At 35.2% G+C, this 23,306-nt stretch overlaps 1 protein-coding gene across 1 annotated transcript; it reads left to right on the plus strand.

Moving 5' to 3' along the window:
• The first annotated feature begins 11,454 nt into the window (after positions 1-11,454).
• LOC141397414 (vitellogenin-1-like) lies at positions 11,455-15,319 on the plus strand. Its single transcript, XM_073973567.1, has 3 exons — positions 11,455-11,730; positions 14,170-14,429; positions 14,493-15,319. Exons 1-3 carry the CDS (start codon positions 11,478-11,480, stop codon positions 15,165-15,167), a joined length of 1,188 nt encoding a protein of 395 aa, XP_073829668.1. The 5' UTR covers positions 11,455-11,477; the 3' UTR covers positions 15,168-15,319.
• The last annotated feature ends 7,987 nt before the right edge of the window (positions 15,320-23,306 follow it).

Consider the following 23,306-nt stretch of genomic DNA (forward strand, 5'->3'; position numbering starts at 1 on the left):
CGACAGTTATAACAAGTCTTTTTCGTTCTAGCAGCCCCTCGTTTCGCAAGCATTAGTGAATCTTTCAGCAGGTCGACAACGGTCTGGGAATTGTTGTCCTCAACTTCCAGCCTCCGCACGTTGTAAGCTTTAGGTTTCACCAGCATCTTCGCGGTTTCTTGGGCCAGGGCAAATGACACGGTTTCTGCAAATGTTCCCATCGGTGCCGCATACGTCGCATCGATCTTTATGCGGTCCACCAATGGATGTGTCTCTCCTGGATATGCCAGCTGCGCTAATCGCTCTATATCAGCCGCAAAGTCTTGTAAGGTCTCATTTGGCTTCTGGACTCTTCCCCTCAGTTCCATTCGGTAGATCTCTTGCTTGTGTTCACTACCGTACTTACGTTCAAGAGCAGCCATTATATCTCCATAACTGTTTCTAGAAGCGGCGGGAATACTCTGTAATACGTCAGCAGCATCACCCTTCAATGCCATAAGGAGTGATACCGCCTTTTCGTTGTCGTTCCAAGAATCTCTAGCAGCCACTGTCTCGAACTGTAATTTGAACACATTGAAAGATGTAGAGCCGTCGAACACTGGAGGCTTAATTTTTAACGCGTTATGGATAGCTCTCACTGGACCGCCTTTAATTTCCAGTTCCGACATTTTCTTTTCTATGCCCAGAATCTTCTCATCTTGAGCCAGAAATTTCTCGTCAACAGACAAAATCTTTTTATCCAACTCTTTAATTTGTACCTCCACGTTTTCTACTCTCTTTTCAGTCACTATCGTGATATTCTCGAGTTTCTCGTTAATTTTTCTAGAATTCTCTTCCAACTCCTCTTTTAAGTTTCTTGAATTTTCTTCAAACATCCTAGAATTCTCTGCCATTAAGTTTTCGGTGATTTTTCTGGAGTTCTCTTCTAACTTTTCCTCTAATTTGTCGTCGAATTTGGCAAATCTTTCCTCCAATTTTCTGGAATATTCTTCACTCTTTCTGGAATTTTCTTCCATTTTAGCATCTAATTTCTCCATCATTTTACTGGAATTTTCTTCATTCTTTCTAGACATCTCGTTTAACATCTTACTGTTGTCAGATCATCATAGCCAGCATTGATTTCAAATCGTCACCCCTGGCAGCTACTGAAGAAACTTCCTCAACGCTGGATTCGCCCTTTGTCGATAACTCGACTTCCTCCTTACCGTCGAACTCATATTCATCGATGTTCATTCCACGGCGCTCGAACTCTTCCAACAAGCGTTTTCGTAGTTCGGGCTTGTTGCCAGTAGAACACAACTCCAACTTACTTAGCTCCTTCTTCAAGTCTTCCACTCGTAGATCCTTAAACTTCATTGTAGGATGATCGTAATCCCACTTCTGACACCAATTGTTACGGAATTAGATTTAACTAATCTCCGTGTAGACGTTGTTTTATTCCCCGATACGATTTGTACCAAATAAAACAGGGTTCGTTTTAGATTACGTTTCTACAATGCTTTATTTACCTTATTACACTAATTCAGAACTGACTTTAATTACAAAGCACACAGCAAGTCTCTAGTTAGCACGCAGCTCTTATTTAACCGATCTGTTCAGTTCAACGCTTAAAACACAACTCACTCGTCATTGCCAGTTCCCCTGTATTTATATCCCAAAGTCTCCCTGTTCGAGAGTCCTCTAGAAAATGTCTGGTAACTCCTCGAATATGTACAACGAACACACAGACGCACATTCGCACTAAGCGAACAACCAGACTCACATACATGGGGGATGATCAATGACGTAATTACAACAACAAATAAATGCAAGAAAAGAAGTAACAAACTAAACGATAATTACATGATTTTGGCAAAACAAACAAAAGAACATTAACAAAAGGTAATGTAACGACTAGAATGATGAAGAGAGTTCTACATGGTAGTTGTTGTTGCTTAAATAACATAACTGCGTAATAAAACGTTACGTTACAATTCAAATTTTTAAATTAACGGAAATTAAACTAAATTAACTTAAACCTATCAGTTACATTCGTAACAATATAATACCAATTGTTTAGAAGTTTTAGTTGTTTGATATGCAGGAAATGTAAGACAACATCACGACGACAGTTCTAACAACTTTGGTCTGTTCCAGAAACTGCAAGAATCTACTTATTTTTACTACGATAACAATTTTTCCTTTATGTTATCGGAAAAAATAGTAAAAATTAGTAGATTTTTTTCAGTACTGGAACATACCAAAATGAAAATAAACAGGTGTGTAAATAAAATATTGGATCGATGGAATGGGTACAAATGCTGATGAAAATATCGGATCTTTCACGACTTCCTTTGCATTGGTTCAAATCCTAATGAAAAGATCGGATCTTTCACGACTTCCTTTGAACCAATGCAAAAGATGACATGAAATCACGTCATCGCAAAGAACCCCTTCCGTCAAATTTTGCTGGGAACATTTCTGTAAATTGTCTACATATTAACTTTTTTGATATTTATGATATGCATCTTTCTGCCTAATGCTTGTTCCGTGATTGGTATTTCCTATTTTTGAAAGCGTTTTATTATATTTTAATTGAAATATTGACATTTCGATATCGAACCTAAATCAAAATATTTAAAGGTACAATGAACCAAAATATAAAATATATGTTTCATATTGTTTCAAATATAAATTTCTACATACATACGTTATGTGTATATATGTAAGTTCAGTTATAAACATTTAGAAGTGATAAACTGCCACTATTATTGTCTAAGATCAGTTATTTCATTGTTGTTTGAAATTACATTAAGTGTGATTCTAATTGCCCTGTCGAAACCATTTGATAGACGTTTGGTTTAAAGTGAATTGAAAATAACAGTTATGTATAAATTTTATACGTATATACATACATATGTACGTATGTATGTATACAGGTTAACGTTTACTTTGAATATTAATTATGAACATGTTCTGTGTGTTCCCGTACTCAAAAACTTGCAAAACTTTCCAGATGTATAAAGGACAAAATATTAGAAATGTCGAATATGGTAGATACTTCAGGTTCTAGAAGGGACCATATATTTGTTTCAAAATTATATTTTATTCTTTGTCTAAAATACAATTACCATGGGAATTTATTTATAATTAACCACGATTACATTAAAAAATTACGTGAGTAGGCGGTTTGTGAAATAATTATTACAATTTGTTACCGAAAATGTTTTGAGAACATTCTAATAGCAGAGACAAGAACCTGTCAGTAGCAGAATATCGAAAAGTCTTCTGCTCACAGAAAACATTCAGCAGGTATCTTATATATAAAATACAATGTGTGTATGTTTGTATGTTCCGATTGTTCTTGAAAATTTCTGAGAATGTACAGGGAACACCCGTAGTGAAAATAGGCAGTATATTTTGTTGAATTTCGGAGGGGGCGGGGCATCTCCGCTATGCCCAACTCTTTTAAAAACGCTATTTTTGAAAAACATTTGCTAGGCAACGGTGGTTGAATCTCCGACCCTAGGTACTTATTTAGGGCCTAAAGACCCTACCACGCCAACTTGTACAAGAACGACCCCTGGTGAAAATATATTTTGGACGTACCTACCTAGACCCTATTTATTAAACCAGCTATTTTTGAAAACTTGCGAACGTATCGGTTAGAAAATAGATTTGCGAGGCAACGGTGGTTGGATCTCCGACCCTAGAACATTATTTAGGGCCTACAGATCCGAACACGCCCATGCTTTTAAATATGTTATATCTCTGAAACTACTCAACCGATTTTCCTGAAAATTTCAGAGAATGAAGAGGGGTGACCCCTGATTATAATATGATATATTTTTTATTTATTTTTTAATATTTATTATAATTATAAATTATAATAAAGAAAAACTATAAAAAAGCTAGCAATAAAAGCTATCGGCTAAGATGTGAAATAACTTAGGTATATGAGCATGGAATAAGGTGATATATTTACAATGTATAAACACAAATGCTATTTATATTTCATGATGTAAATTTAGGAATTTAAGCAGATTGTAAACACTGGATACATTGATGTGTGTAGCATCCAGATGGTTGGTTTGAGGATATATATTTTTTTGAATTTCGTAGGGTTGTGTCTCCGACCCTAGCCACTTATTTGTGGCCTTAAGACTCGACCACGCCCACATTTTATATTGTCCACCATAATATGAGGGTATAATTAAATTGCTCATTCAGTTTGTAACACATCGAAATATTAGCCGGAGACCCTATAAATAATATCTATTCCTGATCAGTAGACAGCTGAAACCTATGCAAATGCATATATGGTTAGGATGGTCGTAGAGAAAATCTGATTAGACATTTTGACATATTTTTACATATTTGCATAAAACGAGCATATGCAAAACAATATGCAAAAATATATACAAGGTTTTTTGGTCTAAATATCCCAACGAAATGGGATATTTTGGTATTAAGTCTTCGTTAGGAGTATGAAATTTTACACTTGAAATTTGTCGGTATATGTCCACGTCTTCATATAGCCCACACAGAACGATACCTTCGGATTTCTGGTATTATGTGGCCTCAATATTCCTCCGAAATGAATGAAATTTGGTATTAAGTCTTCCTTGGTGGTATAAAACTTTCCACCTGAAATTTTTCGGCATAGGTCCATGTCTTCATATAGCCCCTATAGAACGATACCTCCGGATTTCTGGTATTTTGAAGGTTGTGGTCTCAATATCCCTCAGAAATGGTTTAAATTTGGTATTAGGTCTTCCTTGAGGATATTCTTCCTTGAGGATATAAAACTTTCCGCCTGAAATTTCTCGGTATATATCCAAGTCTTCATTTAGCCCCCAGAGAACGATACCTCCCGATTTCCGGTATTTTGAAGGTAGTGCCCTCAATATCCCATCGAAACGGCTGAAATTTAGTATTTAGTCTTCGTTGGTGGTATAATATTTTCCACCTAAAATTGTCCGTTATTGCTACATGTCTTCATATAGCCCTCTTCGAACTGTCCCTCCCAATTTTCTGCATTTTGAAAATTTTGGCTCCAACATCCCGCTGAAATTGCTGGTCTTAATTGGCGTATAAAATTTTCCACCAGAAATGTGTGGTTATACATTTCTCTATTTTATTGACTTGTCTGAAGAGAATTTTAAAAAGAAAAATTGTACACACAAACGTTTTTGTACCTATTATTGAAATTTTTGTTGCATACGAAAATATGTAAAGTGCATAAATTTTGCATATGCAAATTTTTATGCATTTTGCATATTTTGCATATGTCATATGTTTCGATTGTAATTTAATCAGAACCCAAAAATATGCCCAGTCCCAAAATTTGACATGAATCGGACCAAAAATAGGGGTTGCATAAAATTCCGCTGTCTACTGATCAGCATAAAGTTTTAAGTCGATATAACCATGTCCGTCTGTCCGTCTGTTGAAGAGATACAGCTCGCATTTTGTATGATAGTAATTTGGTATAGAAGATTCTATTACTCCTAGGATGTTTGGTATTGAAAATGGGCCTTATCGGTCGACGTTTTCATATAGCCTCCATAGAACGGTACCTCCCTATTTTCGGTATTTTGAGAATTTTGCCCTCATTATCACACCGAAATGGCTGAAAATTGGTATTTAGTCTTCGTTAGGGGTAAAAAACTTTCCGCCTGAAATTTGTCTGTATAGGCCCATTCCTTCATATAACCCCCCTTTTACAGGTACCTCCCGATTTTTGATATTTTGTAGGTTGTGACCTAAATATCCCACCGAATTGGCTTGAATTTGGTGTTTAGTGTTCGTTGGGAGTATACAACTGTTCACCTGAAGTTTGTCGATATAGATCCACGTCCTTAGATAACCCCATAGAACGGCACCTCCCGATTTTCGGTATTATGAAGGTTGTAGCCTCAATTTCCCTCCGAAATGGATGAAATTTGGTATTTAGTCTTTGGGATTTTCCACCTGAAAATTGTCGACATAGGTCCAAGCTTTTATATAACCCCCATAGAACAGTACCTCCCGATTTTCGGTAGTTTGAAGGTTTTGTCCTCAATATCGCACTTAAAAGGCTGAAATTTTGTATTTATTATTCGTTAAAGGTATACAGATTTCTATCTGAAATTCGTCGGTATAGGTCAACGCCTTCACATAGCCCCCATAGAACGGTACCTCTCGATTTTCGGTCTTTTGAAGGTAGTGCCCTCAATATCGCATCGAAACGGCTGAAATTTAGTATTTAGTCTTCGTTGGTGGTATAATATTTTCCACCTAAAATTTTCCGTTACTGCTTCATATCTTCATATAGCCCTCTTTGAACTGTCCCTCCCAATTTTCTGCATTTTGAAGATTTTGGCTCCAACATCCCGCCGAAATTGCTGAAATTTAGTGTTTGGTCTTAGTTGGCGTATAAAATTTTCCACCAGGACTACCTACATACTTCTTCATATTGCCCATGTAGAATGGTACCCCCGATTCTCGGTATTTTGAAAGTTTTAGCCACATTATTTAACCGAAATAACTGAAATTTGGTATTTAGTCTTCGATAGAGATACAACACATTTTTACAGGTACAATACACCCCTTGCAAAAAATCAGACAGCATAGGTCCACGCTTTGGTATAGCCCTCATTTAAAATTTTTTCAAGATCTTATTCACATTTTTATGTCAATTGGTTGTAGAATTTTAGAATTTTGTGTTCCGAAAAGATAGAAAACTTACTCTCAAGAAACAATTCAAATCTAGGAACCGAGATTGCTGCAATTTGTTTTTGCCAATTCAAAAATTGTAAATATTGGACAATGTTTTGGAAATAACAACGATGACGCCCCATATGAGTTCTTTTGGAGGGAAAGTAGAAAGAGGAAGAATTTCGTACTTTCATAAACGAAAGGAACCTAAGAGTTCCTATTCACTTCAATACAGTTCGTGGTGGAGGGTACAAAAAGTTTAGCCCGGCCGAACTTAACGCCGTTCTTACTTGTTTAAATATGTTATATCTCCAAAACTTCTGAACCGATTTCCATGTAATTTTCAGATGATGTACAGGGATGGCCTCTGGTGAAAATAGGCTATATATTTTGTTGAATTTCGCAGGAGCGTGTTACCCCTGTGCCCTATTTTGTAAATGCGCTATATATGTAAATCTTACGAACGTGTACGCTTCCCCGACCCTTGGTACATATTTTAGCCATAGGACAGACGGACGGACGGACACACATAGCCAGATCGACTCGTCGAGACAATCATTTTGGTATTTCGATGCGTTACAAACTTTTTGGTCAAAACCAACTTAAAATACCCTCCCCACATAGTGGTAAAGGGTATAAAAACCAATGGAAAGAATGTTATGGCAGGCCTCGAATAGTTTCCTGTTATGGAGGTCCCGTCAAAGGTTTATTCCTTTTCCATGGAGAATTCTTGAAAATACCCCTATGTAAGATCTGTTAGGGGTTTTAGTCCATATACAGGTGGTTTTCTTGCAATGGTATTCCTTTGGACGGTATTGTTCCAACTTCTAAATGTATTTTCGTTTGGAAGGAATGTATTTTCGTTTGGAAGGTTATCTGTCTACTCGTATACCTTTGACATGTATTCGGTGTACAGAAGTTTATAAATTATATTTTGTGTACAGAAGCACTTTGACGATTTTCTGTATAGAAGTGAGCTTAAATTGATTTATTTTTGGAAAATCTGTATTTTGATAACTTTTGGAAAGTTGTTTGTTTCAGTGAGATCTTTAGAAGGACATTTGGGAAAATTATTCGTTCTCAGAAGGACTTCTTTTTATAGATTACTTTCTTCTATCTAAAGAAGGTCATTGAGTCTATAAATCACCTTTAAAGACCTCTGAATGGTATTCTGTCTGAATAAAACCTTTGAATGGTCTATTTGTAAAAATAGCTTTGGAAGGAATCTCGTTATCTACTGCAAAAATTCTACGGTCACAGAACAGTTTTTTATTTTCTTCGAAAGTTCGTTTTCTTCCAAATGATGAATACCATTGAAAGTCTATATCGCTCATTCACTCAAACAGTGACATAACTTAAAAAATGCATTTTTGTTTTTTCCACGACTTCTACTTTATCAAATGTTCATGTTGGTATCTCTAAAACTAAACAAGTTACAGCTTATTTTCTAGGAGTGTGACATAAATCAACAAAAAAAGTTTTTTGAGTTGATGAAGTACTAAGAGCCTTCAAATCATGCTTGATCTTGCAATGAAATTTAGCACTGATGGTCCAAGTAGTTATTTTTTATACCCTCCACCGTAATATGGAGGGTATAATTAAATTTGTTATTCCGTTTGTAACACATCGTAATATTCATCGGAGACCCTATAAAGTATATATATTCTTAATCAGGGTAAGTTTCTAAGTCGATATAACCACTTCCGTCTGTCCGCCCGTCTGTTGAAATCAAGATACAGCCCGCAATTTTTATGATAGAGCTTTGTAATTTGTTATAGAAGTTTCTATTACTCCTAGAATGTTTGGTATTGTAAATGGGCTATATCGGTCCACGTTTTGATATGGACCCCATTGAACAGTACCACCCGATTTTCGGTATTTTGAAGGTTTTAGCTTCATTATCACACAGAAATGGCTGACATTTTGTACTTAGTCTTCGAAGGGGGTATAAAACCTTCCCCCTGATATTTATTAGTATGGGTATACACCTTCATATAGCCCCCATAGAACGGTACCTCCCGATTTTCGGTATTTTGAAGGTTATGGCCACAAATAATCCTTTGAAATGGCTGAAATTTGGCATTTAGTCTTCGTTGGGGGTATTTAATTTGTCGCTTTAAATTTGTCGGTATAGGTCCACCTCTTCACAGACTGACGCAGTTAAAATTATTTATGTCAGATTACGCCTTCCCAGAAAGTATTTCTGTGGCTTACAGTAACAAAACTTGATTACTCAGCTGAAAATCTTTGAAGTTTGCTATAAAAATAGCAAATTGAATTCACATTGACAAACATTGTCACGTTTTCCTATGGGAACTTTGCAAACAAAAACAAGTAAGAACGGCGTAAAGTTCGGCCGGACCGAACTTTTTGTACCCTTCGCCACGAATTGTATTGAAGAACAAGTGGGCGCGATATCTATCGAAAAGATATGACTCTCAAAATAAGATCCACTTCCACAATGGACTATGTCGGTCCATTCGTTCAAGTACCTCCTCCGCAACATTATTAAACTTTAATCCTATTCCACATTTCTTTCGGCAAGTTCAAATGTAAAAAAGGGACACAAAATAAAAAGAGACACTAAATACATTCGATCTGTTCGTATATTAAAGTTTCAATTTCGGCAAATCCTTCTGATACTGTTTTACTTGTTTATTATACCTTCCACCATAATATGGAGGGTATAATTAAATTTGTCATTCCGTTTGTAACACATCGAAACATTCGTCGAAGACCCTATAAAGTATATATATTCTTGATCAGCATGAAATTCTAAGTCGATTTAACCGTGTCCGACTGTCTGTCTGTTCGTCTGTTGAGGGGTACAAAACTTTTCAGCTGAAATTTGTCGGTATAGGTTCACGCCTTCATATTACCCCATAGAACGGTACCTCTCGAATTTCGGTATTTTGAAGGTTGTGGCCTCAATGTCCTACTGACATAGCTGAAACTTGGTATTTAGTCTTTGTTGGGGGCACAAAACTTTCCACCTGAAATTTTGTTGGTATAGGTTCACGCCTTCATATAGCCCCCATAGAACGGTACCTCCCGATTTTCGGTATTTTGGAGGTTGTGGCCTCAATATCCCTCATAAATCTCTGAAACTTGGTATTTAGTCTTTGTTGGGGGTATACAACTTGTCATCTGAAATTTGCCGGTATAGGTCCACGCCTTTATATAGCCCAATAGATAATCGGATGAAAATGTGCACAAGTAAATTCCATTTGTGGCAAACCGTACTGAGTACATTTATGCTAAAAAATGTCAAGCTTTCCAATTGAAATGCCAAATGTTAGCCTGGCGGCCGATTTTTCATTACATTTGCATTTACGGTGTTCCGCACAGACTTCTTCACAGTGTCGTCCGTCTTTATTCGTCAAAAACAAAGGGAATGAAAAATCGGCCGCCGATTTTTCATTCCCTTTATCCTGCTCACCACCACCGAGAATAATTTGTCATACCTTTCTCATCCACTGTTTTTCGAAGTATTTTAGAAATTTATTAAAAATTTCCTTATCGTTTTGGGAAAAATTCTCTAATTCATTATTAAGTGTTATACATTTTTTGCCCAAAAATTTGATTTTCGTCGGTTAGTACAAGTAATTTGGAATTCTTGTGAAATCCCGACATGAATTCGAACTTCAAATTTAATTTTTCAACATCCATTTCTTTTTTTATTTTTCTTCAATTTTCTACCGCACTATTCAGTTGACACTTTCAGAATGAATCTCCAATTCAATAGCACATCACAAAACAGCTTCTGAGTAAACTACTCACTAAATAACGGTTCTTTTCATCGAAATTTTAAGTTTTGATATTTTTGGACATTGTGTCACCCCAAAAGTGTCATAATGTCCATGGACGTATTGTCGCAAATTTTTAGATTTTATGACACTCCCAAATGTGTCATTTTGTCCATGGACGCTACGACACTTTTTTTGGTGTCATAGCGTCCATGGACGTTATGACCCTGGACGTTATGACATGCCACCGAAAAAATATATTCATCAGAAAAAATAACTATTTCCCATATCAATATATTTCTTCATATCAATGATATGTAACCTCCTCCAAGTCCGAACGACGTGCCGCACACTAAAACACCGCTTATAGAAAATCTAACGAATTTTCATTCATGTTTTCCAAAATATTCAATCAAATGTGAAAAAATATTAGTTTTTTAAATTCCAATAATTTATAGACATTTCCTTATTTTGTTTACATTTTCCGATGACACTATCATTACAAACAAAAACAAATTTCTATGTGGTTGTTGTTGAGTTGTACTTGTTGTAGTATTTACTTTACATTGTTTCTACTACCATGCTGGCACGTGTACTCCCGTAAATTTATTTCTTTACTATATATTATAGCACAGAAGAATGGAACTACATATGTATATTGAATAACCGATATTACAGACATATCATTGAGTAATAAATAAAATATGTTACTTTGCAATATAAAAAAAATTTTCGATTGTCTTCCTTCGTTCAATTTGTGTTTGTTTACCAATATCTCACATGTGCACAAATGTTTGGTTTTTGGTTGGTATGCTAATTAACTGAACGTCGTTGATCTAAACGATCATTTTACAAACAAATTGTAATAACAGCCAATTGTTCTTATATTATAGTTGTCTTAATGTGACGTTTTTGCCAAGGCAAATAGTATGTTCTCAGATGCAGCAACAACAAACAACGAATGCTTATCATATCACTTACGTTTGCAATCTATTGGCTTGTTAGATTGCCCATCTGTATATAAAGATGCTTTAACGTTGTTTAAAAAACCAGTATTACTTCGTGTATAGTAAGATGAAGCTTCATCAACTAATAACAAAAAGTATTGGAGCAATAATTTTAGTTTGCTCCACAGCAATAACGGAAACAACAGCTCAACGTTTGAATAACCTAAGGAATTTAGGAAGTTCGACCGCTGATATTATACGTGGAGTTGGTTCACAAGCAATTAGAGAAATACCAAAACCGGAGGAGCTGTTCTACACCTCAATTCAAGTTTTATTTGGATTACCAGAAAAAACCGTTTTTAGTGTGATCAATCAGGCATGTAAGTTGGAAGAAAATGTTTTGGTTATTGAAATCATTTTAAGGCACTATAACGAACTAATCATTAGCGACAATATAAAGTATATACATATATTCCTAATCGGGATAAAATTCTATGACTTTCTAGACCTTAAAACCACTCTAGCGTCCCCAAAAATTAAGATAGAACGCTAAAATTTTGCACCCGAGTATCTTTTTTCTATAGGTAGGCCAAGTTCGAAGACATGCCATATAACGGCATATCCCTATTTTCGGTATTTTGAGGCTTTTAGCTCCATTTTTGACCGAATTAGCTGAAATTTGACATCTGAGGTTTTCAATGACCAAAAAACTTCTCCGCTAAAAATTGTCAAGATAGGTTCACGTTTAGGTATAGCCCCCATATAACGGTACCTCCCGATTTAAGGTATTTTGAGAATTTTAGCTACATTTTCCGCCCAAATTGGCTCCAACAGGTTAAAAAACTTCTGCACCAAAAATGGTGGATATTGGTCCACGTTTTGGTATAGCCCCATACAACGGTACCTTCAGATTTAAAGTATTTTGAGGCTTTTTGCTAACTTTTCTGATTGTATTAGCTGAAATTTGACACTTGAGGTTCCCTATGACCAAAAAAAATTCTCCACTAAAAATGGCCAACAAAGGTTCACGTTTGGGTAAGCCCCTACATAACGTTACCTCCCGATTTAAGGTATTTTGGGGATTTTAGATAAATTTTTTGACCGAACTAGCTATAATTAGACATTTGAGGTTCTAACTAGTCCTCAAACTTCGCCAACAATAATTGTCAATATAGGTCCATGTTTTGGAATAGTCCCCATATATCGGTACCCCCGATTATCGGTATTTTGAGAATGTTAGCTACAATTACAATAACCGAACTTCCTGTAATTTGACAGTTGTGGTTCCTAATTATAACTAAACATCTTCACCAAAATCTGTGAACATAGGTCCACGTTTTTGTATATCCCCCATATAACGGTACCCCCGATTTTCCGTATTTTGAGGATTTTAGCTACTATTTTTAACTGAACTATTTGTAATTTGATACTTGAGGTTTTCAGCGGTCCGTTTTTTGATATCCCCCATATAAAGGTACCAACAGATTAAAGAAATTTTTAGATAAATTTTTTGACAAAATTTAGGTATTTGTGGTATCCGTGGTCGAACAATTTTCGCACCTAACAGGAAACTAATTATTCGCGTTTAGTTCAGAATATTTTATTGTTGAGGGTATAAAAAGTTCGACCCGGCCGAACTCTTTATGTTTTTACTTGTTATTATACCCTCAACATTTATTCTAACGAGGGTATACACAGTTTTATACGGGCAAAATGGTTTTAGACCTCAAGTATGTTCGGACGAAATCCGTTTCAGACAATTTGGATTTGTTTTAGCCGTCCATCTTTCTGTCTGTCTGACTGGCTGGAGAGCATAACTCTCGAACGGATCAACCGATTCGGTCCAAAATATGACTTTTGTAATATTTTGTCCAAACTTAGTTTATGTTCGAAGATGGGCTACATCGGTCCACTCCTTCAGGTACCTCCACCACAATTGTGTCCACGATAACTCTTGAAGGGAGTGACCGATTTGGTCCATACTTTACACATCCTAATATATCTCTCAGATATAGATCAGGTTCGAAATGGCCTATATTTGTCCACTCCTTCGGGTATCTCCCACACAAAATTTCTTATAAATTCACTTTAAGACCTGTTCTCGAATCAGTTTGATTTTTGTTGAAGTAACTTGCATTTGCTGCCTCAATCAGTTTTTAGGGGCAAGTCCATACTTTCTGACAAAACAGTCCGAAAGGTGTAAAAAAACCCCTATGGCACCATATGTAGTGGCAGAAGAGCACTGATCAACCGATTTTGTCCAAAATTAGGCCTTCATCATATTTTGTCCAAACTTAGTTTCTGTTCCAAGATGAGTAGTACCGTTCCATAACTTCCGGTACTTCCCCCAATATTTAAAAAATACCACTAAAACGTTATCTCTTGAACAGGGCAACCAATTTGGTCCAAACTTTTGATCTCCTAATATTTTGTCCAAATTTAGTTTAACTTCTAAAATTGCCCATATCGGTCCTCTCCTAAGGCTATCTCCCCTACAGTAATTCAACATTTGTGACAAAAGTTATGCGATGACCCACTGAAATGACTAGTGGGCGCGATATCTATCGAAAAAATATGACTCCCGAAATAAGATCCACTTCCAAAATGGATTATGTCTATCCATTGCTTTCAGTACCTCCTTTAATCCTAATCCACATTTTTGTTGGCAACTTCAAATGACCGAAAAGGGCCACAAAATTCTGAAAAGACTCCAAATACATTCGATCTGTCCGTAGATGAAAGTTTCAATTCACATAGGCTAAGGCTATATCTCTGTCGGCAAATCCAACTGATACTTTTTTATTTGGTTTTTCTTTAAGGTTCCCTGTACTTGTCTTCCGGTGCAATAAATCCTCGTGTTACCCCCAATGTGGAGGAAATGTATTTTCAGTTGAGAACACCTTGTAAGAATATTAGTGTTCCTTTGTTGCAACCAGAAGAACTGGTTGCTCTACCCGAATTCGATATTACCCAAAAAACTGTTATCTTTGTTAGTGGCTGGAATTCCAATGGCAATGAATCTACTTATATTCAAGATTTTGCCAATGCTTACAATTGTCGTGGTGGCTATAATTTTGTGGTAAGATAAAAAGTTAAAATAGAATGGAAACATTTTAGTCTGTCATATCTCTTTTGTTCCCAGTATTTGAATACGGCCGATTCCATTCAAACCCTCTACACCTGGTCTGCTTACAATACAAAGGAAATTGGAGAGATTCTTGCTGAAAGTCTAAACAAATTAACTGATTACATCCCAGTGGAGAGCATTCATTTAATCGGACATAGTTTAGGTGGACAAATTGTTGGTTTTGCAGGAAGGAAATTTAAGGAATTAAATGGTGAACCTCTTCAACGTATAACCGGTTTAGATCCTGCCAATCCTTGTTTCAATGAAGGCGAAACTTTATCGGGAATTTCACGTGACGTTGCTGAGTTTGTTGATATAATCCATTCAAATCCTGGTGTTTTGGGAAAACCACAATCATTGGGTGATGTTGATTTCTATGCAGAAGGAAAGGCAGCTATAAAACCGGGATGTGTAAATTTTGGATGTTCACATGAACGTTCAATCCGTTATTATATTGAAACAATTTATCCTGGTAATGAACGTAATTTTTTGGCACAACGTTGTAATTCACTGGCTAGCCTTAATGGCGGCCGTTGTAATGGATCTGAGGAACCGTTGGGTTATGCTGTACCATACGACTTAACGGGAGATTATTATTTGAATGTAAATGCTAATCAGCCATATGGTAAAAATGCTCCAGTCGATTCAGTTGTCCAACCGAATCGATGTGGTCTTTGTGAAAGTCAATAGAAATTGAAATTCTGGACGACAACTAAATTTCAAAATAAATATTGTATGTATTTATTTATATTAAGCACTTGTTAATCAAATGTTATTGTTATCAAAATTATGTTAAATGTTATAATAAAATTCAATACATACCAAACTGTATATGAGAAAAAGTCAAAATTTTTTAATATTCCATTTGAAAAAAATTAAAATTTTTTAAAGCTACATGAAAGATTTTTAGTACATGGATTGAGAAAAAATTTCCTTCTCAAATCTGTTCGAGATATTAATTTTGGTTATTGCGCGCAAAAGTTATGGCCGTTTCAATTCTGATTATAACAACCAAATCTTATAAAAACGCTATTCATTATATTGAGAAACAGTGTTAATTCATGGTTTCCTAAATAATATATGCTTACTGAGGTCCCATAACTTTACTGAAAAAATTCTAAATTTTCGCGGAAATTAAGAAAGAATTCAAAAAAATTAGTGGTTTGCAAATAGTTTTAATAAAATTCAAACTGTTTATGCAACTTAAAAATATTTAAAAAATATGCACGTAATCTAAACATCACGAAGATTCAAATGAAACCAAAACTATAAAAATTTGTTTAGCGGTTTGCATATTATAACAAAAACAAAATATGTATTGAGGAAATTTATAACATTTTTGCAAGGGAACGTATTTTTTCAAATTTATTTTTTCAGTTAGTTGAAGAAAATGTAGGAAAACTAGGTCGGAGTTATTCATCAATTTTAGGTAAAATTCACGTGAAAACGCACATTTATCATTGTAATCACTTTTCGAATACATGCTAACATCTTGAGGAAGGAAGAGTAGATGTTCGTATAAATTTTGGGTACCTTTCAATGGGGAATAATTTTGAAGGAAGACTGTATCGGGTAATATATATTTTGAAATGCGTGTAAATCGCGAAATCGCTAATAATATGTACCAGGGACGTACGCAGGATTTCATTTCGGGGGGGGCCCAACTTGACCAAAAATCATGAAAATTAAAAATGTTGTGTGTCGTTACGTAAAGCTATTTTAAAGGGGTTTTAATTGATTTTATGTATATTAAATATTGCCACAAAATATATACATTCAAAAGAGAGAGATCACAATATTTTAGATACAAGATTGATTGATTGAGTCCTTGGATGAACCATATCAGACCACTTTCGGCATAGTTTCCTTACAAACGTTTTTAACCAAATTCTCCAACAGAACTGAAGTAATAACTAAAAAATCTTTCAATTTGATATTACCCATATAGATGTACGTTTTGGTGTATCCCAGAATTTTCGGTTCTAAATCCCGCAGCGAATAGCTTTCGAAACATTTTCTATATTCGAGGCTATTGGCATAGTTTTTAAAAATATCGTCAGTAATATGGATTTTGGAAATCATTTTGTTGGGAGAATTTCCATGCAAAAAGTGGTGAAAATAGATCCACGTTCGAACGCAGGGATTGCATTCGCGAATATGTCGAATAGATGTATACATTTTTTGGAGGATATAAACAGTTCGATCTGAACATAACGCCGTTTCTTCTTTATCACCCACTAACTTCAGTGCCATTAAAAAAGTTTTGTATTATTGTAAGAAAATGATATTCTTTAAGTGCATAAAAACACCAAAACTTTACTATTTTACCAGAAGTGATAGAGTCCGTGAAAGCCAACTAATAATTCAGAAAATTACAATAATAAAAGAAAAATATATCAGGAGCCGGGCTATGCAATCCACGACTCATAGACTCCGAATCCCACTCGCAGTACTGTTTGAGACTACGCAAACACATGGTCGAAAAAATATCTCTCAAAAAAGATCGGCAACATTTTAGCTAAATCCTGAAGAAATAGCTTAAGACGAAAAACTCCATCCATTTCTCCATTTCTATCTTAATTGTATGACTAGATGTTTATGGACTCGATGACGATGGTACAGCGGAGACAAACTTATGAAAATTCATAACTTTTGTTTTCTGTAAAACAAGTAAAAAGTAACAATCGGGTTTGCCTACAGAGATATACCTTCAGCCTGTGTGAGTTGAGACTTTTATATATAGACAGATCGAATAGGGACAAGATAGCCAATTTTTTTCTATGAATTGTATAGCGAAGAAATTTCAGAATTTAATATGTACGTTATTTTAGGATGTTTCGGTCAAATCGGATAATTGAAATTTTGTGTTGGAGGTATCTGAAGACGTGAATCGATATAATCCACTTTCGAACCTACTCTAGGTCTCGAAAAAATCGGATTGGACTTTGCTCAAGATTTTAGAGAAACATTTTGAAGTCTGATGTCCAAAGGAAGGTTGGACAAAATATTGCGAGATCCAAAATTTGGACCAAATCTGTTGATCTGTTCGAGAGTTATAATGGGACCGAGCCAGATAGACGGACAAACTGGGATAAATCGACTCCAAATTGTTTGAAGGGTGTTTCGTCCAAACATATGATTAGTCTAAGAACATTATTTCGATGAGGTACATTTTTATCGTTAGCCTAATGGTTGCGGGTTCAATATCACGGTGCTCTTGAACCAACGTTAAATGAATGGAGCTTACAACTGGGAAGTTTTTGTGGATTCTGAAACATCAATGTTCATAGATGAGAAAAATCCCAAAACAAGAAAAAATCGATGGAGGGATTTTTAAATAAGTTCACATTTCGTTCGAAATGGCGCTAAAGAAAATGTTGTAACTTTGAAAATTTGTTTGATTTGTTCCTAGGTTTCACCATTTTTGAGATATAGAAGTTCAGGTCACATTTTTAGGGTTTTTTGTTAGGTTTTCACGATTTGCTTCAAAATAGTAAGTCTTGTCGAATTCTTTACAAGATGGGGATTCGTAACTTTTTTACTCGGTTGTACCATTTTTTAACTTAAGTTGGGAAATTATAGTCCTGACATTGTTTTATAAGGAGATACAGTCAGTGAATTGTTTAAATTTGAATGGTAAAACCTACGAAAATACCTATCAAAATATCAACAATATTGTAGAGAATTTTTACTGCTAGAACATTTTCTTTAGTTCCATTTTGATAGGGCTTGTGGTTTCCCAGCAAAACCGTTAAAACCTAAAAAACCCTAAAAATGCAATTTTTTGTTTTTTGATTTTCTTCTTTCATTTAAAGTTGGTTCAAGAGCACCGTAATATACGATACAAATAACAGCAGATTTTAATACAATACCATATAACGAAAGTTTGAGCATTAATTTCGTTTATGGTAGTTTTCTGCTACAAATTTGTTACTGATAGGAAAAAATTCCGATGGGCACGCTATTTATAGCAGATATTATCACTTTATTATGTACAACAATACATTTTTCTCCATTATTTTATCCCAATGTTTTGCAACAAATTGATATAAAATAGGAATACAACATTTTTATTAAGGCAGTAAAACAATGTTCTAACAGCTTTTCGAGATATACTCCACGGAAAACCCTTGATATGTCGTATATATTGTCCAATAGACATTTCATTTTATATACTTCTAATCCGCACAATACTGAATTTGTAAATATTTTGAATACAAAATGAGTTTAAAGCCTCAAGACCTTTATATTTATTACAGAACTCCAAAACACTGGCATGGCAGTTCCAGTTTTACTGGAACTTTGTCTAAAAAGAGTGTTCAAACAAAAAAATTTTAAATATTTCTTAGACAACTTGATGACAAAGTACATTTTCAGTACAGAACCTTCAGAACAATATCAGTTATCATTTGAAATTTTAAAAACAAAATATATTTTATAGCATAAATGGTAATAATTTGATAAGTAGCTCAAAAAATTGTAGTCGACCAAACCATTTCGGGGGGGGCACGGGCCCCCAGTGCCCCCCCCCCTGCGTACGTCCCTGATATGTACAAAGTGCGCACACTTTTTATGCGCATCCGATTTCACTATCAACAGTGAAAAAATACATGGATCTAAACCTATTTCAATAAATGTAGCATCACACAGTATTTTTGGGATAAATCGGATACAGTTTCCATACGGCTTTACTTTTTAAACCTCTGTTTCCGCAAAAACGCGACAAATTTTTCAATTTTTGCAGTAGCCGATTTTCACGATCTATGATTTATTTGAACCGGACCGCGGAAAAACTAAAATATTGCGGGGTACCAGCACACTCAAAAGGATATTGTAAATACTGTACCCAAAAAATAGGTTTTTTAGAAGAAAAATGTCGTTTGTTTGGCCTTTGGCAGTAGATTACTGTGATGCTGTGTGGGCTACATGGTCAATATACATATCAAATTATGAGTAATCGCGAGTACTTTAATTCTATGATTGGTTTCTTCAAATACCTAAAATCCGGTTTCAAAGTAATTTTATAATGTACAATTTGATCACGACATTTAATTTAGCATCATTATACTCTACACCACTATGTGGAAAGGGTATTATAAGTTTGTTTTGGTAAAAATTCATGTAACACCGCGAAATATTCGTCGGAGACCCCCTATGTGGTATACCAATCTTCATATCTCGACGAGATAAAGCGATTTTGAGATGTGTGTCCGTCCGTCTGTCCATTATATCTTTGTTTCTGAAAGACACATTCCTCCCTCGTGAGTTTTATTTGGAAGACGATCTCTTGACCTCTCCATTGATGTCATTTATGTTGATGTATGTGATCAGATAACAGAGTTACAGCCTAATATATCCATTTTGTTTGTTTGTAGTGTAATCATAAACACGCTAGAGGTCGCAAGTATAGCTCGATAGTCACGAAATTTTGCACGAGGTAAGAGTTTACGTTGAAGAAAATGCCTATAATTTTGCATGATGATCTGATATTATTTAGCGGCTGGCATAGACCATTAATTTCGTATGAAAAATATACAAATTTTATTTTTTGTCTATGTTTTATTTCCTGGAGGGCATATAGCGGCAAAGTAGCAAACATGTGGAAAAATAACTACTGACCTTTCCCCTGATGCCATTTGCAACAATGTGTCTGCTAGATAGCGGGCCTACTGCCTAATATATAATGGGTTTTGTGTAGAGAACCACAATTTCCTCACATGCTACAAATTGTCTCTATCATGACAGAGAAAATTTCAGTTCAGTTGTCCAATTGAATGTTTATACAAATATTGCGGCATGGGGTCCCCTCACCACCTATTTTATACCTCAGGATTTACTGTAAAGGGGATACATACAAAATACGACCAAAGATGTGTCTCATCGAAATAATGGTTTTACATTTTTTTCGAAAAATTGTGTGAACGATAACAGGCGAAGTTAGCGATCGGGTAAGACTTTATCGGTCCACACCTTCGGGTATGTCCCACACAAAATTCGGAAAAGGGAAATTTAAGAGTCCTTTCGAATCATTTTGATTTTTTCAGCAGATTGTCCTTGCGGTCCCTTTTACGATGGTACAAATGCAATATCAAGTCCATACTGCCTGAAAAACAAACAAGAAACCTAAATAAAATGGCAAATCCGCAAGATAACTCTCAAGGGGATTTTCTGATTGGTCCAAACTTTGCACATCGTATTATTTCATCCAGTAATGTATCAGGTTGGAATATGGACTATATCGGTCCCGTGCTTCGAGTACCTCCCACACAAAATTGGGGAAAATTGCAGTTTGAGGACTCGTATCGGATCTATTTGAATTTTTTGAAGTAGTTTCTTTTCGCGGTCCCTATTGCAACAGTACAATTTTTCCGGGTTAAGTCCATTCTTCTTGAAATAGTGGTCCAAGGGAGGGACAAGGGAGGCTTCTCTTATATCAATGGATTCATATTAAGTTATTGATATGTGACCTATTTTTTATCGCTGATTCCAAACGGCGTGTCCTAAGTTGCCACTTGTAGAGACGATTTTCATGGCTGAAATACTCAGGAAATATCGCCAACATTACAAAGCGGTATTTTGCCACCGTTGAAAAGTTGATGTGGCCAGGCCTGGGAATCGAACCCGGACATTCAGCGTCAAAGGCGGTTGAACGTAGCTAATTCCTAGAGGTTGTGGTGTAGGGTATCACATGGTCGGCCCGTCCGACTATAGCCTTTGCTTACTTGTTTTTTATACAACAAAAACATTAAAAAATCGTTAAGTTCGATTAGGCCATTTTAGTTAGAACGGTTCTTTGTTTTCATTCTGTTACGAAAGTCCACAATTTTAGGTGGAGAAGTTTCTTAACAACTAGGAACCCTATATGCCAAATTATTATAATTTATTATTATTATTTATTAATAGATTGATAGTATTTCAATAACCCAGTAAAGTATATACGTTAGGGTGACCAAAAAAAAAAAAAATAACAACATTTCTTTTTTTAAGTTTGACCCAAAAACCTTATATATGAAATTTTATGGCGATCGAGTAACGTTAACCCATGCTAACCTAGCGATCCTTTTTCCATAGTAATTCGTATAGGGCCAAAGTAGCTTTTTCACCAAAATTCTCTAAATGCCACAATTATGGTTCATAATTGTGGCTAAAACACGATTTCTACGAACAATTTTGAAAATTGAATCGGATTTTGATATAGCTCTATAGGGCCCAAAATACTCAAAATCGACCAAATATCCATATTGGAGTCAAATCAAAATCTGATCCGATTTTCAATTTTCAATCGTTTTTTAGCCATAATAATGAACTGCTAAAGATTTTTCATCGATTGGACTATAATTGTGGCGTTTAGAGAATTTTGATAAAAATCTGCCTTTGATCCCATACAAACTACTATGGGAACAAAGATCGCTAGGTTGGCACGGGTTAACGTTTTTTGGGACACTCTAATATACATACATAAATAATTAATATACCATCTATACTTGGCGTAGCAAGAATGCTGTTTGCCAATTTATACAAATACTAGCAAAGTGCACGCTACTTATGCGGAAAGGATATAAAAGACAAACAAAATAACATTTAATATGGGAATGGTGAACACTGACATTTTTTTGTACTTATACAAATTTTAATTATTATTTATTTTTATTTAAGTTCTGTTTGCAACACTTTCGATTTAAAAAAATAAGCAGTATCTCACCCCTACACATCAACATGGAGCCACACTTTTTGAGGTATTTTAGTTAAGGGATTTCTGTCTTCATGAGGTAAAACATTCTTCTAAAAACTACACCCAAGCCCAATTTTAGTACCATTTAGTACTTTTTCGTTGCTTTAAAGAAGGTACTTCCAATTAGATTTTAGTCCTCAGCGAACATCATACCAAATTTCAGAATTTGTACGCATTTCAAAAAAAAAAACTTATTATATTATCGTTCACGCGTTACCAAAATGGTACCAATTTTAGTACTTTTCGTACACCTGGCTATAACATTCAAAAATTACCTTCTTATATCAACCCGCGATTCTCATTTCCAACTATATAAGTTCGTCCAAAACATATAAATACATAAGTACGAACTTCCGAAACTTTATCCCAATATATCAAAATTCCTGCTAAGCTCTTTACACATTAAGAAAATGTACCAATGTCTGTACCATTTAGTACTTTTCGTAGTATGACTTTCCGAAGCCATTTCCATATCTTAAACCCACATACCAACAATGGCTCTAAGAACAAATTTTAGAATTCCAGCTCTGTTCCTACACCCAATACTAAATTTATGCCGATTTGGTACTTTTCGTAAATTTATGATTCTGAAACCTCCCCATATATCAACTTCCTCAATCCCATACTCTAACAGTAATTTTCAGGATTCCAGCTGTATCCGTTAACCCATAACTAATTTTTACCAAATTTAGTACCTTTTAGCGCTTTACGTACCCATAAGTACGAATTTCCAAAACTACGTCAGTTCTACACTCCAACAGTAATCCTTATTCCAAATTTCAGAATTCCTACAACCTACAATCCAACAATAATCTTTATTCCAAATTTCAGGAGTCCAGCTCTATCCGTTCACTCAAATCCAAATTGTACCAAATTTAATACTTTCCGTACCAATAAGTACGAATCTAAGGGGTCGATTATGGATGGCAACCCAACTCCAGTTGCGTTGCCAGCAGCAAATTTAGTGATAGAAGATTCCATTTCTGTATTGAAATTCATACTTTTTTACATCTAAACGAATAGCCAAAGGCTCAAAACGCTGATATTGAATGAATTTGACAAAAATTTCTGTCGTTTCACTTATTTGTATTGTGTGA

Source organism: Musca autumnalis, unplaced genomic scaffold (assembly GCF_047663935.1).
Source record: "Musca autumnalis isolate F117 unplaced genomic scaffold, ASM4766393v1 scaffold_3, whole genome shotgun sequence".
Classification (NCBI taxonomy): domain Eukaryota; kingdom Metazoa; phylum Arthropoda; class Insecta; order Diptera; family Muscidae; genus Musca; species Musca autumnalis.